This window comes from Rhea pennata, chromosome 4 (assembly GCF_028389875.1).
Source record: "Rhea pennata isolate bPtePen1 chromosome 4, bPtePen1.pri, whole genome shotgun sequence".
NCBI classification, from domain to species: Eukaryota; Metazoa; Chordata; class Aves; order Rheiformes; family Rheidae; genus Rhea; species Rhea pennata.
In genome coordinates this window covers 69,346,133-69,362,288 of record NC_084666.1, presented here as the reverse complement: position 1 = coordinate 69,362,288, position 16,156 = coordinate 69,346,133, and the positions used below count along the sequence as shown (strand labels likewise).

General features: G+C 39.3%; 1 protein-coding gene across 2 annotated transcripts in view; it reads left to right on the top strand.

Annotated features, from left to right (window-relative positions):
* GRID2 (glutamate ionotropic receptor delta type subunit 2) overlaps window positions 1-16,156 on the top strand; it is a 692,796-nt gene that overhangs the window by 389,551 nt on the left and 287,089 nt on the right. Inside the window, exon 3 of one of the 2 annotated variants that reach the window (XM_062575021.1) lies at window positions 11,594-11,878. The exons of the other annotated variant lie outside the window; for it this stretch is intronic. Coding sequence (XP_062431005.1) covers window positions 11,594-11,878 — 285 coding nt within the window. The remainder of the gene's footprint in view (window positions 1-11,593; window positions 11,879-16,156) is intronic. 2 annotated transcript variants of the gene reach the window in all.

The following is a 16,156-nucleotide window of genomic DNA, read 5'->3' as shown; positions in this document are numbered from 1 at the left end:
AGCGTGGTAATGTGCACAGAAGTTTGAAACATCTATAAGGACTGTCAGATCATCTTCTTCTGTGGTGTCTGACATTGCTCATCTGCCGTCATACGAAATAATAGGGAATGAGAGCGGTGCTCCTTCAAATGTCGATTTCAGGCTAGAAGGGGTTTTCATTTGCTAGTGTGGGGAGGAAATCGCTGGATTTGGGGTCATCTCTTGCACTAACACTAAATCTATGCCTGTGTTAATTGAAGCCTTACAAAGGACTGATCTTAGACTCTTTCTGCAGTTGAAAGACTTAAAAGCTTAGAAAGGCAGGCGGCTTCCATAAATTATGGAAGCTGGGAGGAAGAGACCACGTTCTTACCGTCGAAGCCTGCCTTTTTCTTTCGTTTTTCTGTTTGGCCCGCACAGCTTGTTACAGAGTACTGCTGTGCACAGGGAGAAGGAGGGTAGAGTCAATGTGGTGTTTTCTGGGTATATACATATGTATTTGTGCGTGTGCTACAGATGCACCAAGTAAGAAAATGTGTGGATCAAACTCTTAAAAAGGATCTGGCAGTATTGGCCGTGTTTGTATTAAAAATAAGTTGATAGTGAGAGCAGCAAGGCGGGGAGGGGGGAATGGGAGAAAATTGCAGGCTAGCTAGCAGTGCTTTAGTATACAGCAGTCTGAAATTCCCCTGGAATAATGGAAATAATTGATTGTATGGAAATTGAAAGATGTCAACGTGTAGTTGGCTCTCTTCTCAGTAATTCACAGGGAGAGGTCAGGTACAACTCTGTGAAAAGTCAGAAATGTTCACGCTTTCAGAATCAGTGAGAAGAGATCGGATTTGGGCTATTTACTAAGTTTAAGCCTGCTGTTTTGTACAAGTTCCGCAGAAATGGACGTATAGACTACAGAATGATGTACCAGAATTGTGCAGACTCATGCATTACAGTGCATTTTTAAATTATTTCCTCTTGGCAGCTAGTCAGCTGTAATTAAATTTCTGAAAACTGACCTTCCTCGTTTTTGCCTTCAAATGCCTCTTGCAGCACGCAATCGGATGCAGTGGGAAACAGACGCAGCACCTCTTCTTTGAACAGACCTGCCCAGCGGCAGAAAGACAGCGTAGGCACTGCTACAACGCCCTTACCGGTGCTCGCATTACTAAGGAAACTTTGCTTTATTCAGTGCTAGAGAAACCTTTCTGAAACTTCAGCATCTTTTCTGTTGTGCGTGAAGGAGCCAAATAGCAGACATAGGCATTCAGAGTGACACTTGCACGCACGCTGACCAGACCCTGGCTGCTTACCTGAGCTGGCACTGCGTGGAAGAAGAAGAAGAAGAAAAAAAAAAAAAAAAAGACTGATATTTTGAACGTCCAGCTTTTCACGTGTGCTGTTTAATCTATTATGTACTTCATCTATAATTGTAAAACGGGAATAACTTGCTCTATTTTGTCATTTTGCTCCCCGATAGCATGACATCAATGGTACTACGTACCAGATGGTGGTACATAGTACTATGGTTTAGTGCCAGTTTTAGGGCACCCCTGCAAGCTATGTATGTGTGAGAGCAAAACGATGGCTTTTACCACATGGGCACAGGTCTTCTTACTAGACCTTAGCATAGAGGAGTCTTGCACCAGAGGTACTTAACAACTGAAACGACCATCCTCCTGTTTGGTGCCTCACCGGAGAGACTGCGTAGAGAAAGCGGGCTGAAAGTAAAGAGGAGGTTTGTAGCCCACAACCGGTAGCTTTCAGTGTAGACAAGAAGCCAGATTCTCCTTTCGTTTGCACCCGAGTGGTGACAGAGCAACTCCCTTGAAACTGGTGAAGTGATAGCCGTGCAAAATGAGTGGACGTGACAAGAAAATTGAATCCTGTAGTGGACGCAGTACTGTCATTGTATGCAACTATTGTAGCAGTGCATTTAATGAAAGATCAGGAGAAAGGGAAGAAAATTGTGGCAGTCAGTTGCCCCTAGAAATACTGCACCCAGATTTTAAAGGCTGCAATGAAGGAGTAAAGTTACTGGTATCCAAAGTCACACAGTGAGTACTGGCGCTTAAGACTGATAGCAATTAAAAGTTTTTTGAGAGAGTTATAGGGAAAATCATAACTTCCATTTGATGGAGAAGTGAGCAAGTGAACCGAGCATTTAAAGTCCATGTAGTGGTGCTACTACAAATGCCTCGTTTGCACTCTAGAGTCTGTGTAGTAACTCGGTGCCAGTTTTGAAAGTTGAGACCTCTAGTTTTTCCTGCCCCACATGGTTTTACATTGGTCAGGGAGAGATACAGCTCTGAAATGCTACTTTCAGCCAAAGGGAAGCTTTGCCTCTGAGTCAGTGGGATTTTGTGCCCGTTGTTTTCTGATAGCGGTCAGCTACATATTCTGTTGGATGCGTGCCTCTTCGTTGCCAGTGAAGGATTTCACATCTCCTGGCACTCCTGTTGTACTGTGGTATATATAGTTTAGATCAACTGCTGCTGTTCCAGTTAAGGTTAAGTGTTTAGCGCTACCCAAATGTTCTCTATTGTAAATGTATATTTTCCGTGTCAGAATTATGCAGTTTTTTTTTCTTTTAATGACATTGGGAAAAGTCAAGGGAAAAGAAAACCTGCATTGCCTTCTTTTCCTGGCATCTCTTGCAACCATTAAAGTCAAAGCAATCTCAGTAAAAGGTTGCAACTGGCACCAAAGAAACACTGCGCCATTATTCCTGAAGCAGGAGAGCTAAAATAGCATCTCAGACTTCGGCACGTTTTGTCTCTTTTCTCCTTCTCCTCACACTTCGAGGCTGCTGCCAAACCCTGCTGCTGCTTTGTCTGTAACGTGCACCAAGTTGATTTTTTTCCTCGATGCCCTTTTAACTGACACATTCGTCAATGCATTGGCTATTTACCACTTTGACTGTTACAGTATCGCTGTCTCTGGCCTCCCTGCTGTACCTTCTATTCTCTTCCATTCCTCCTGCATTGCAGCAGCCTACATCCTCCTCCTTGATGTCTAAATGGATTTATTACTTCCCAACTGCAAATCTCCCTACCTTATTGCTTACTGGATAACATTTAGCGTCCTTCCCTATGACTTCAAAGCTGTAGTTATATCCCTTTGCTCTTCAAGACTTCACTTCGTGGCTGGCGTTCTAGGTTATCCTCCAGGACTTTGTCCCCCGCCTACAGCTCTGCTTTTATTTCCCGCGCTTGCTCTCCGTTACAAACATGTTTGTCTTAAATATTGTGGCACATGCCTTCTGTCTCTCGTAATCAGCAGCGCGCCTGCTCTGGGGTCACTGCACATCTGGAAAGCTCTCTACTTAATCCTGTTGTCGTAGGCCACACTGCCTTGCCTTTCAAATCTTTCCTCTTCATAAAGCTTAGTAATTAGGCTCAGAAAATAAACTGCTTTCACTTATGCACTAATGCTTAAAACAAACTGTGAAGAGCTCCAACAAAAGATTTTTGTTTTCAGTCTTTGTGCATATTTTAGCTTGGCTCATGGAAAACAACTTGCTTGGTTTGCTGTCTGACCTTGGGCAAGCAATTCCCTTTGGCACATCTGCTTTTCCTTCTGTGAAATAGAGATGAAGATGCTGAGTTTCTTTGTAAAGCATTTTCAGAGCTACAAATAAAAAGCGCTCTATAAAAGGTAGTTGATATTTTTATTCTATCATGATTGTTATTTTGTTTGTCAGTTAGCGAAATAAGCACAATGTCTATTCTTAGCAAATAACGGTGATAGTTGTTCTGACTCGTCTAACGTTTTCTTCAGTAGCTAAGTTGCGAATGGAACGGATATTCTGAACTACAGACTTCTCAGGTTTTTCACACCCATGTATTTTTTTGCAATTGATGTCCTGTCTGCCTTGCATTCTTTTTATTCACGTACAAGGCCCTTTAATCTTGACGTAGAGCCTGCTTCCCTCTTTCACGGCAAATGCAAGCTCTGGCCTTAGGATTGTTTGCTGTTCAAATTGCTCTGCTCATTTCACTTGTCTAGTAGAACTGCCTCTTTGAAAATGAAATTAATGTGTACAGTTTTTTGGCTTACGGAAACACTTTTCTCTCACTGCAATGCCATTTATTAAAAAAAAAAAAAAAAAGAGGAAAGAAAGAAAGAAAGAAAGGGTACTGGCCCCCTAGCCGAACACACTCAGAACATTTGGTGTTTGCACTGTAGGAAAGGAAGCTCTCCCAGATCGCTGTTCGTGGATATTTTTTCCTTTGGGGATGGTCTTATTTTGAGCAGTATTCAGTAATATCTATGCTTGGGAGAATGCCAAACTCATCCAGGGCGGCACAGGCAGATCTTTCCATAGTAGGGGTGCCAATTAAACTAATGCTACCAGCTGCATGTTCTTTTGTCTGCCCTGAACTAGGTTGTGGTATTGTGTTGCACAGTGCCTCTCTCCAGCAAAGCTTGTTGTCTCCATACTAATGGTTTGGGCAAGAAAGGGGAGCTGTGAAACATTAGCATTCAGAAAGGAGAAGGGATGTAAAGGAACTTCTGGCAAGGCGAGTAATGCAAAGTTGTAAAAGTATCATAATCCCCAAAGCGTAAGAGAAATCAGATTACTCATCCAAAATTTAGTCATGCAAAAAAGTAATGGCAGATGCGGGACCAGACTGTGAGCCTTCAGATTCTCTGTGCAGTGCCAAGTCCTCCAGATTTGGTTGTTCCTTGACATTGGAGGAGATGGGGTGAAATAGGTGGAGAGGGAAAATGAGGAGGAGGAAGAGGAAGAGCGGGTTGCCTTGGTTGGCTGGAGCAGAGGGAGAACGGGCAATGGACAGACAAAAACAAATACTTTGGAATACTCAAGGGAAGAAAAAACTGATAGGAAGGAGAGGTTGGATTCGAAACGAAAAGGCTGGAAGGAAAAATTGCCTGACTAGGTGGCAAAGAAAGTGTAATTTTTGTCAAATGCTGTCAAGTTTGATGTTTTCTTCTCTTAATAAGGATGTTGCCCTGGCTTGTTTTGTGGTCGGTCTGTAAAATGAGAATTGTTAATGCTTATGGTTTAAACGTGCTTTTTTTGTTGTTTTTTTCTGTTTTCTCAATACTTCCGTACTGACATTCAAAGATCACATAACTGGAGCAGAGCCCTCTGATTTTAACAGGGCGTTATCTTTTGATAAAACTGTCATTAATCCTATATAAAGCTGCTTGAAGAATCAGCCTTCTTGTTTCCATATAATTGCTGCTATGCAGCAGGCAAGCTAGCTATTAATAAGTGTATCAGACAGTATTCACTGTTAATAACTTCTCAGACAGTGTTAGTAAGAGAAATGAAAAGATTCTGCAGCAGTGTAAGGGCAAAGATGAACAAAGTAAAGGATGGAAGAAGTTAGACAGTAGTCTAAAGTAATGTATGCTTCATCATTAAATAGGCAATCAAATCTAATCTATCATTTTTCATTGCACATGAATGAAAAGTTTTCATTTTGTTTAATGGATGAACAAAAATTGCATATGCAACACTAAGCAAGGATGCTAGTGGTGGCTGAAGTTTGGCTTGTGTCAGCGAGGGTTTGATCGACATCAAAAAACAGAGGATCTTGGAGCCGTTCTTGTAAATCTAGATCCACGCTTCCCTAGTTTTCCTGTTTCCAGTGGGCTGCTTTAACTTCATAGACTGTCGTCCTCGGGAGAGGTGGGGAAGTCACCCTAAATCTAAGTGTTAATTCTGTGTCTTGAGCGTTGCTAATGACAGTGCTGACCTTCTCTTGTTCATGGACCATCAGCACCGTGGCTTCTCTTGACCGCTCAACCGTATATCCCTAATTGCAGGGGCTGTAAAGACGTTATGGCGTATATTAGTATGGTATCTATTAGGAGCATACTCACGTTCACGTAGAGGTAGAGGAGATGGTGACTAAAGCCATGCTTCAATTGAGGACTCGTGGCTGTGTTACTTTTTTGAGATACTGTTTTTAAATGCATTTCAAAGGAGTTCAGAGAGTCTCAAAAAGTTAGTAACCATTACTCCTGCAAGCCAAAACCAGAGTGCTACGACTTCAATACCAGACGAACCCAGATTCCAGGCGCTGGAAGGCTTACTGCCATTTCTCCCCTGGCGTGGTGTGATTTGGCGAGGAAGATGCTCGCTGTGTGCCTCTGTAGAATAGATCAGAAGAGCAGCAACCTGACTTGGAGGGAAAATAAATAAATAAATAAATACGAACTTTTGTCCAAAAAGAGAACTTGTCTAGTACTGTTTGGTAGATTTTGTAAAGTGGCCTTTATAACTCTCTCTGAACTTGCGAGCTTTCTGCTTTATTTTTCAAGGCTCAGATGAATTATTAATGGGATGGGCTTACTATCTACTATAATTGGCAAAACCTGTATATGGGAAGAAATCTGACCCCCCTCGCCTCCCCCCCCCCCCCCCCAAAAAAAAGACCCTCCAAAAAAGACTTGTTAATTAAAAACATTTGAAAGTGGTTGTGGGGCAATTGTGCAACAGAGGTGCAGATGCTCTATGGTAGTATTTTTTTATTCCTAGAGTTTATTCTTCAGATATTAGAAGTTTGGATTATTTCTCCCAAAGAAAGAATTCCCAAGGCTTAGAAAGCACAGCTGTTAAGACTCAAGCAGGTTTGTTTTATGGTCAGGACAAACTAAAATCCCTTAAAGGTTAATTACAAGTGAATTTAAAATACTGTTATCTGTCTGAGTTGTGTATAATGTAGTGGAGGATGGAAAGACTGGTTAATGTTTACAGCAAATATGTAAATGAGGTGGCTTTCCATAACCAGGTCAAAAACATGAACAGGAATGGATTTGGAGAGACTCCGTTATCTGCATTTCAGAGGAGAACATTCTTTAAAATCCAGTCAGTAATACTCTTTCCCACATCTTACCCTTATTTCCTCCTGAATAGTTTTCAGGCTATATTAAAAATGTGCTGTCACTCATCTTGAAATAATTCAGTTCTAAGTCTGGGATGAATCGTTGTGTTATGAAGGAAGGATAATTTGCAAGAGCAGAAGTGCTATCCAAAGCGACTAGAAAGATTTATTGAGAATTTGAGACCAGGCTTACTTGATCACAGGCCTCATAATTGCATTTTATCCTTACTCCTTGCATCCAAGATTATGAACACCAATGAAAGAAAAACTGCATTTCATCTATTTAAAATTCTTTTAGGTTTTCATGTTTCTCTTTTATGTGAATACACTTCCTCTCTGTACTGAGGTCATAAGCGTATTGGGACTGTTATTTAAAAGGTGACGAAGACAGAAAATTGCTTCATCCTTAGTGTGGCCACTTGACCAGAGGGAGGGTAATGTCTCAGTGAAAGATACCCAGCCTTTACCCGTAGTCTTTAGTCTTTGTAAGGTGGAATTTGCATGCTAATATTCCTCAGTCCTCATCAGCATTCGCAAGTTAAGAATGGATTTGTAGAGCAGTCAGCAGAATGTTTCTCAAAGCAAACAAGAAATCTTTTTTTTTTTTTTTTTTTTTTTTTTGTATTTTTAAAGCTACCTAGAAGTTCTGAGTGCCTAATATCCATTTATTAGGTGTTCAAGTCCCCTGTTATGTTGTATTTTGCCCCTTTAATCACCAATTTATTACAACCTGGGTGTAGATAAGTATAAATAGGGTGATGGAAGGGTCAATTGTCAGAATGCATTAATAAATATTTTCCTCATCTGTAATGTACCATTAAGGGGAAAAACTTGGAGGTTTTTACAGGCTAGACTTGTCTGTCTGCCTGAGTTGTAGGTGCTTGGCTATTTTTCCTGGAGTGTGGAACAAATCTGAGGATTCTTCCGGGCAACCTGTGGTGGATCTTATGGACCCCAAGAGATGGCCAGCTTGAAAAGGGGCATCCTGGGGAGTGACACTGGGCTGTACAAGCCGTGGTCAGCCCCACGGTGGGGCAGCCCTTGGCACCAGGACTTTGGGACCTTGCCTTATTGTTTAGCTGTAGTTTCTGTTCACTGAATATGCTAAGGATGAAGTTAAGCTACCATACTGTTCTGGAAGGAGTGCACATAGTTTCTAAATCAGAGAAGATATTTTTTTAAAAAAAAAAAAAAAAAAAAAAAAAAAAAAAAGGCGAGGAGACTATGAAATGCACCTCAGATTATTTGAAGAGTTACTACCCACTTATTGTGCCCAATACTTATCATTTTCGGAAAACTAATGTTAAGAATTGGTCTGATACAGTTTAATTTAAATGGGAACAAAATTACGCTGTTATGGGAGGATTGTGATCTTATCCTCATGCTTTCACCTGTGCTCATGAGTTTATGGTGTATGAGTACAATTTGTTATCATTTATTAGTAAGAAAAAACAGGGGAAAATGTTTAGGAAAGTGCCAGTACTTAAATCTCAGTAGACCTTTTTTTTGCTTCTTATTTATTCCTGTATCTGTTTTTAAACTTACTGTTAGTTATGGACATTTTCTGCTGAATTACAGCAACTAGTAGTTATTTAAGGACCTACCATTGTTTCAGTTTTATAGAGAACACATTTTAAAGACAGATTTGTAACCATAGCCATTTAAATTCTGCTTTGCTGGAAGTGCTTATACAAGCTGATAGCCTAGACATAAATTATTTATTTCAGATTGCAGTGGCTATGCACTTTATTTTAGAAAATAGCACACTGAAGGCAAAATTAGGGGATTTTTTTGTTTTTACTTTATTTAGATGTTATGCCAAGCTCTAGCTTAAAAAAGATTTGACTCTAAAAGATTGCTTTTCACTGGTGGTCGGCACACCAGTGCTGGAACTTTAGTGACTTTGTGTTTTGAGAAACATGAAATAACCTGAAGAGTTAGATGCAAGGCTATGTGCATGCACTTCTGTGTGTTATACCTGAGATAATGGCTGTATGTATATACACAAATTTGAGAGACATTTAAAATTATCTTATAACATAGACATTCCTGATATTCTCTCTACACAGCGTGAGAAATTTTGTTATTGATTTTATTCATGTAGCTGGTGAAGATGCGTTTTCAAGTAGCATCTGCTCTGTGGTGGTAATGAGGGAGAATTAACGTCTGGACAACTCTTATGTTTCATAAACATTATTACTAATTCTTCGTTCCCTCTATGTCAAACTTGCAATTGAACTGTGTTCAAGTCCATCTGAATTTGATATTTCTACTGTACTGAACGGGGTCATAAAAGATGCAGCAATATTTTTGTGTCTTTTATAGATGGCAAATTAATAAGGTTGATCATATTGGCAGTAGACTAAATAAGTATCAGGTTGAAAATACAATCTCTAAGATGGTCATAGCAATTCAAATTGAAGTAAAGTTTTGAAAAGCAAGGTACTATTTAAGTCCTTTTATATAAATGTGTGTGTACATGCAGTGTCTTTCCCCCACAACGATGAGATGAAATATAGACTTGATATTTAAGGCTCAAGCAGGAATAAAAGGAGGATTTCAAGTGTGTTTGGACTAGAGCTTTTAGTCAGTTGATAAGATACAGTTGCAAGATTTGGATCACTAGGAAAAGGATTTAATTAAGCTTTACGCATGCTTTTGCAAAACCTGACATTGGTTTTATGTTACAGTTACATCTGTTGGTATCTAGGTATATATATTGACATACAGGTAGCTATAGACCTCTGTTGATGGGTAGATCTGTGTATCAATAGAGGTAGTTTCTCTGCCAAGCAATAGCATTCTCATCAGGGTACACAGCCTAGGTATTGCAGTACTCAGAACTGCATCAGGAAAGAGATTCAGGAACTAGCAAAAAAACTGACTTGCCTTTTGTTTTTGTTGAAGGTAAGGATCAAGAAGAACGTAAACAAGCGGTATAAGAGATAAAGCTAATAGGACTGTTTTAAAATATTCTGGATCTAAGAAACTCCTGCGATACTTGCAATATCATTGGTAATTGGTACAGTGCGTTCTCTATCCTGAAAAAAGATAGCGCTGAAATACGGAGTATGTGTTGCATTTAATGTGAAGCCCAGCAGCCAGCTCTAAAGCTGAGTCACGTGCAGAGCATATATGAAGGAAAGCATTTTCCTAAGCTAAAAGATTTTGAAACTGCTGTACGGAAAGGCTAGTTCTGCCATACTTACCTGGATAAAGGAATTCAAGAGTGTTCCCAGGTCTGTTTCCAGGCCTGCTCCCAGGCTTGGACATAATGGACAGCTTGGACTTTGGATGCTGAGACTCAGTCCTAGGGTGTTTTAGATCTCCGTATCTTAACTAGAGATGTATACTAGCTTTATAAGAACGTGGCACTCTAAATTGATGCTCTCCATAGAATAGCCAAACTGTAGCAAGCTCCACTTGGGCCTCATTGTGGTAACTCATCTGTCACACTGTAAATATTCCTGTTGAAGTCAATAAGCATTTGCAGAGTAAAATATTACTCATTGTGAGTAAGAGCCATATGATATGAGACAACAGGTCTGGCAATAAGAGATGTTTTCATGTTTTTAAGGGAATATTTTCTCACATGTGGGTTTCTTGCTTTTGCCCGCACCTGTTGCGCACACATAATATTCTTGTAAAATAAGTAGTTGCAGAGTTAAGTATTAGATACGCATATATAAACACATATTGCATGTTACTGTCCCATTACCTAATTTGCATGTGTAAATGCAGGTTAACTGTGCGTGTAGTTTTGCCAGTGACAAACTGAGTATTTCAAAATTTGGCCTTGAGCGCACTCTAGGGAATTTTGCAACAGGCTTGTGTTGTTTCTTTATTTGAGCTCTCAATTCCATTAGGAACCCAACATAAACACTTGACTCTGCTTTATTTCACAAGGTAATGTTTCAGAATTACAGACCTCATCGTTATTAATTATTTTGATATTTATTGATTGCATTAACATTAATCATGATAAACACCTGTTATTACTGTGGATGTCACATGTGTAGTACTTCAGGATGTCTACTGTAGCTCTGTCTTCATTAACTCGACCATTAGTTACGGGGTGTTATTTTTTGCATGAACATCTCCATGCCTCTCTTATAGAAGTGAGGAGAGAAAATATACATGAATTGTTCACTAGATTTTGAAAGCATCTTGCTATTTTTAAGATTTGTTTTCTTTCCCCCTCCCCAAAAGGATACGTTACATAAGATTGTTGCACGTATGTCTGGGAATCCGAAAGCAATTCAATTTTAGCTTGGACGAGTTGATGTACATAATTATATTCAGTTGTCTTCAAAAGTTGACAGCAAGCCTGAGCTGTAATTTTTTCAAGGCTTCTGTGTATGATGCAAAGATATTCTTCATGGAGCTGGTGTGCTAGACTTTGAAGAATGTTCCTCTCCTCAGGAAGTCGTTAGTTCAGTGATTGGAATACATTTTTGCTCTCCCTGAGGACCCTCAGAAGGCCTAGGGGTAGGTTCCATTTTCAGGCAATAACTCATTTCTGAGCAGGTTGGAAGAGGCAGTCTCTCAGCTTTCACTGTAAGACAACTCAAAACAAATAGAGAAGACTTCTGACTTTCATGAATTAAGGTCCAAGTAACTCAGTGCGCAAAATTTTATCCACGTCTCACTTGATTGGAACTGTTGTGTTTCAATTCCCAGTGTCTGAATTTCAACAGAAAAATAGACTGCATATACTGAACTGCCCTTGTCATCTTGAATATCACTGTGCTTTCTTACAGCCTGCGACCTTATGAACCAAGGCATCCTGGCACTTGTCAGCTCCATTGGTTGCACGTCAGCCGGATCCCTGCAGTCGCTAGCAGATGCCATGCACATCCCTCACCTCTTCATCCAGCGCTCGACAGCAGGAACGCCAAGGAGCGGCTGCGGGCTCACACGGAGCAACCGCAACGACGACTACACGCTCTCTGTCCGTCCCCCTGTCTACTTAAACGATGTCATTTTGAGGGTGGTCACGGAATACGCCTGGCAAAAATTCATCATTTTTTATGATAATGAGTATGGTAAGTATTTATTTAGCAGGGTGATTGTTGTCAAATCCGTGATTCTTTTGCAAGCAATTGCATTAAATCTTTATACTCTTCCACTAGATTACATTTTGCCTGTGAATGTTTATGGTTCTATTAGCATTTCACATCGCCTCAGAAAAATCTATTTCTAAAATCCATCAACTTTTACAGGTTTACGTGATAATTTATTTGCTAAAGTTAACTGGTAAATATAGAACTTTTCTGGCTTTCTGTTTTGTGAGTGTTTATGAAGCGTAAATGTTTTCCACGAGTTCTCTTTTTTGTTGGAATATAGATAAGACGTGTAAGATGACAATTTGAGAGAGAGAGCATATAAGATCTTGCATTTTGTAGAGTTGTTTTTTGTGTGATGAAACTCTCCTACTTACAGGCAAGTTCTACTGATTGCAAGTAGTTGCAGCAGTGGTGAATGTAGGAGAGAAACCTCAGCAAGAATGAGCTGGTATTTGTAAATGGAAAGCTGCTCGAGAGAACCTCTGCAAAAATACGTCTTTGAGGAAGAGGGACTGGAAAAGACAATGTTCCTTCTTTTTTGAGTGCGTTTAGTGTTCCTGAAATGTGCTGAATTGACAGTCCTTATATAATAGAGCAAGTGTAACACAGGTGGCGTTGCAAATCAGACTGCACCATCAAACTTGGTGACTCAGTCAAGTTCTGTAAAGATATCTTCTAAGGCTGAGTAGATATATTGTAGTATAGATACATTATCTGACTAATTTTATCACCTTTTTCTATGGGAAATTGCTTTGAAAGCAGACCTGTTTTCTTCAGATGCATCCGTTATTCATAAGTAATCATGACGGGTTTGGATGAACATTTTAAAACTTATTTTCAAAGTTAGATTTTCAACTTGATAAAAAAAAAAAATGCTCACTTCAGTGATTTCCTGTGCATAATAACTGGCTCATTCAGGTCAGGTGTTATTGATTTTTTTTTTCTCCCTCCTGGCTATATAATAAATTCTAAAATTAGAATGATAAAAAATGATGAATAAGAGAATTTCTGTTTATAATATAGCAACACTGAAATGCACCAGTAATAGGATGAGGAGCACACATGCAAAAACAAATCTCTCCCTCTCTCTCTCTCAAAAGAGAGAGAGAGAGGTAGAAGCATACCATCACCTATCAAAAAAGCTTACAACAGAGTGTTATTGTTTTATGAGTTTCTGCACCTAAGTACCAGCGTACCTATGAACATAGTCATGCCAGCTAAAACACATATTGCATGTATATTTGACTATAAAAAACTTAAGTAAACTTTACAATTAATGAGTAATTCTGAATAATGATATTCACAAATACTAGTTTTGCATTACTGAAGTTGCATTATTTAAGTTGAGAATGCAGTTCAGACACCATGTCATTTTGTCCTTCACTTCTGGGTAAGAATTTTGTTATGGCAAAACTTATGTAATGGAGGTGCCTGTCTGCAAGGAGTAAGCTTCAGACCAATAGTTCATTCTGTGACACATGCTCCGCAGATGTGACATTAGACGTATATTAAGTCTCTTCACCATCTGCTAAGCTGCTCTGACTTCAGTAGGCTATGGATAAAGCCGTACTGGACTAGACAAATTGATAATCTGACTTTGATCGCTATCATACGTACTAGAGAAAGGCACAAAAAATTCTGCATTCAGCATTTTTCAAGCTGTCTGTCCCCCTTCTGACCATCTGTGAGCTTTTTGTAGTTTGGTGCTTATACCACCATGAATAAAAAGCTTTTAAATCTAACATCAGCTTCAGGTTAACTTGGAACTCTGAATAGTGTTATTATCCACATGGCAATATGATCTGCTTTAAATCATGCTGAATCCTTGACTTCAACAGCCATCCTGAAACAGCAAACAGCTTCTATATTCCCTTTATGCATCGTGTATTTTCTTTATGAATTTTAAGTTGCTGATTTTACTGAATCTCCTCCTCCTCTTTTAATAGAGAAACAGAAAGCAGAAGTTTCAGATCACCATCCCTAACTCAAGGCTTCCCTCATTATCTTCATTATTAAGAGAGTTATTTTCTGTCTCTCCAGTCTCTTTCTCATGCTCAAATGCCTCTCTAATTTCTCACTACCGTGTTTCAGGTGAAATTATTAGGCCTGACATAGTATTTTGCCTTTTCTTAATTCTTTTAGCCAGCTTTTGATGTATGGCAGCAGTTTTCTTCTTACTCACGATGACATTATTTTCTTAGCAGTCCCTAGTGAGCAATCTTGCCAGGAGCTTTGTATAAATCTTAACAAGTTATGTCACTTTCTCCTCTTTTCCTGCTACTTTATTGATATACTCAACACATTTCCAGTATGTTAGCGGGGCACAGGTTTTCTTCCCATATTCTGTGTTGAGTAAACAGAGACTTGCCCAAAGAGAAAGCAAGGGCATGAAATCAGGAGCTGGGATCACATATTAATGGATTATAGAGTGGAGAAGGCTAAATTCAGTGTTGACCTTGTTTTGAACAGCAGATTGGACTAGATGACCTCCCAAGGGCCCACCTAACCAGAATTATGTGATGTTTGAGAAAATCATTCATTTAGATGAGTCTATAGACTGCAAGTCTATAGAGAGTTGGCCCAACGACATCAAGACAGCTTGGGGAAGGTGGGGAAGGGAACATTAGGATCATTGGGATTAGTTTCTATTTTGGAAATAAATCAATAATTGGATGTGCAGGCCCCAGAGTAAGGCATCCAACTGGTCACATTGTCAGTGCAGCTAGGGATGGCTGCAGTCCCCTCCGGAAGCCACCACTCCTGAACTTGCCTGAGAGGATCTGCCGCAACGTTTGCTTCATTTTTACCCTCAGCTCATACAGACTGATAATCAAATTCTGTTTGGAAGCTTTGCTCAGTTTAACTGCTCACAGCAGTTAATATCAGACATTTTAATGAAATATTTCAATATTCAACATTAAAGTATGTGGGAGATCAATGCTTCTGTAGAATTAAATTCATATTTTTGAATGTGGAAGAGATTACTTGAATGTTTAAAGCTGAGCACATGCTCTAGTCCTTTGCAGAACTGACACTTGTGCAAACAGAGCTATTTCTTGCCCCAGCGGTTTTTGATACGTGGTGATCATTCCTGCTCAAGATATTTTTCATAGCTTTAAATGATGTCTCCACAGCACTAAGTGGCACCTGAGAAGTAATAGGCATATAGATTCCAATATAAGTGAATTCTTTAATTTTTTCCACTGATGCCGTTTTTTAAGTTCTGAAACATGAAAATGCTGTTAGACTGACCAGTTCTGGTAATCAGAACAGTTTCATTAATTTCCCTTGTGAGAAACGATTTCTTGTAGTGATTTAATTTAACAATTTATAACAAAACACTTCAGTTGTATTACTGAAATTATTTCCAGTAATATTTTTGCTATATGAAAGAAAATATCCCTTTCATATTTATAATAAATCTTCCTACAGTAAAGCTGGGCTCAAATCCAAAGTAAATACTGTGCTAATCCAGATCCCTTGCCCCGCTGAAAGAAGCTGCAACCATTTCTGTGATAATTTATCAGTGTCATAGATTCTTAATTTTATGAATTGGAATTGCTTTTGACTTTGATCTTGCATTCTGTCATAGACTGTTTTTCATTTTCAGAGAGTTAGAAGATTGTTTATAACTGGAACTATATCCTGCAGAACAGTTATTTGTCAAATGTGATCCTTTTGTTTAAAAAAAAAAAAAAAGAAAGAAAAGAAGAAGAAAAACATTTCCCCTCTTCCCCCGAAAACCCCACCGTTAAAATCATTGAAGGAAGCAATTACTTCATTAAGTCATAATTAGCTGGGTGCTAAAGAAGGGATGTAGAAATGTATCTTTGCCTTTCTCAACCTTCCATTAAAAGTATTATTATCCATGCAGCATGTACAAGACATTTACTTCATTAAAACAGTCAAATTGGCTCATACTCTTCATTCTTGACTGCTCAGCTCAAATTATAGCATCACTGTACTGTAAAGAATGGCTATGCCTCTCCTTTTTAAATGCCAGTGCAGTGACTGGATGTTTCCTATGCTAAGCCAGTGGATCCCGCTGAACTCCTTAAGACCATCAACATGCTTTTCCGAGAAGGCTCATTCAGGCTGGACACTGTAGAAGTGTAGCTTATTAATATGGAAGTCATTAAGTTAACATTTGTAAAAAGAGCCGCTGACACTTCTAAACATTTTGAACACACTTAGCTTGGTTGCATCGCCTTTGCTTCGCGGTTTCAAGTTTGAGGCAAACGAATCATAGTTTGGCAC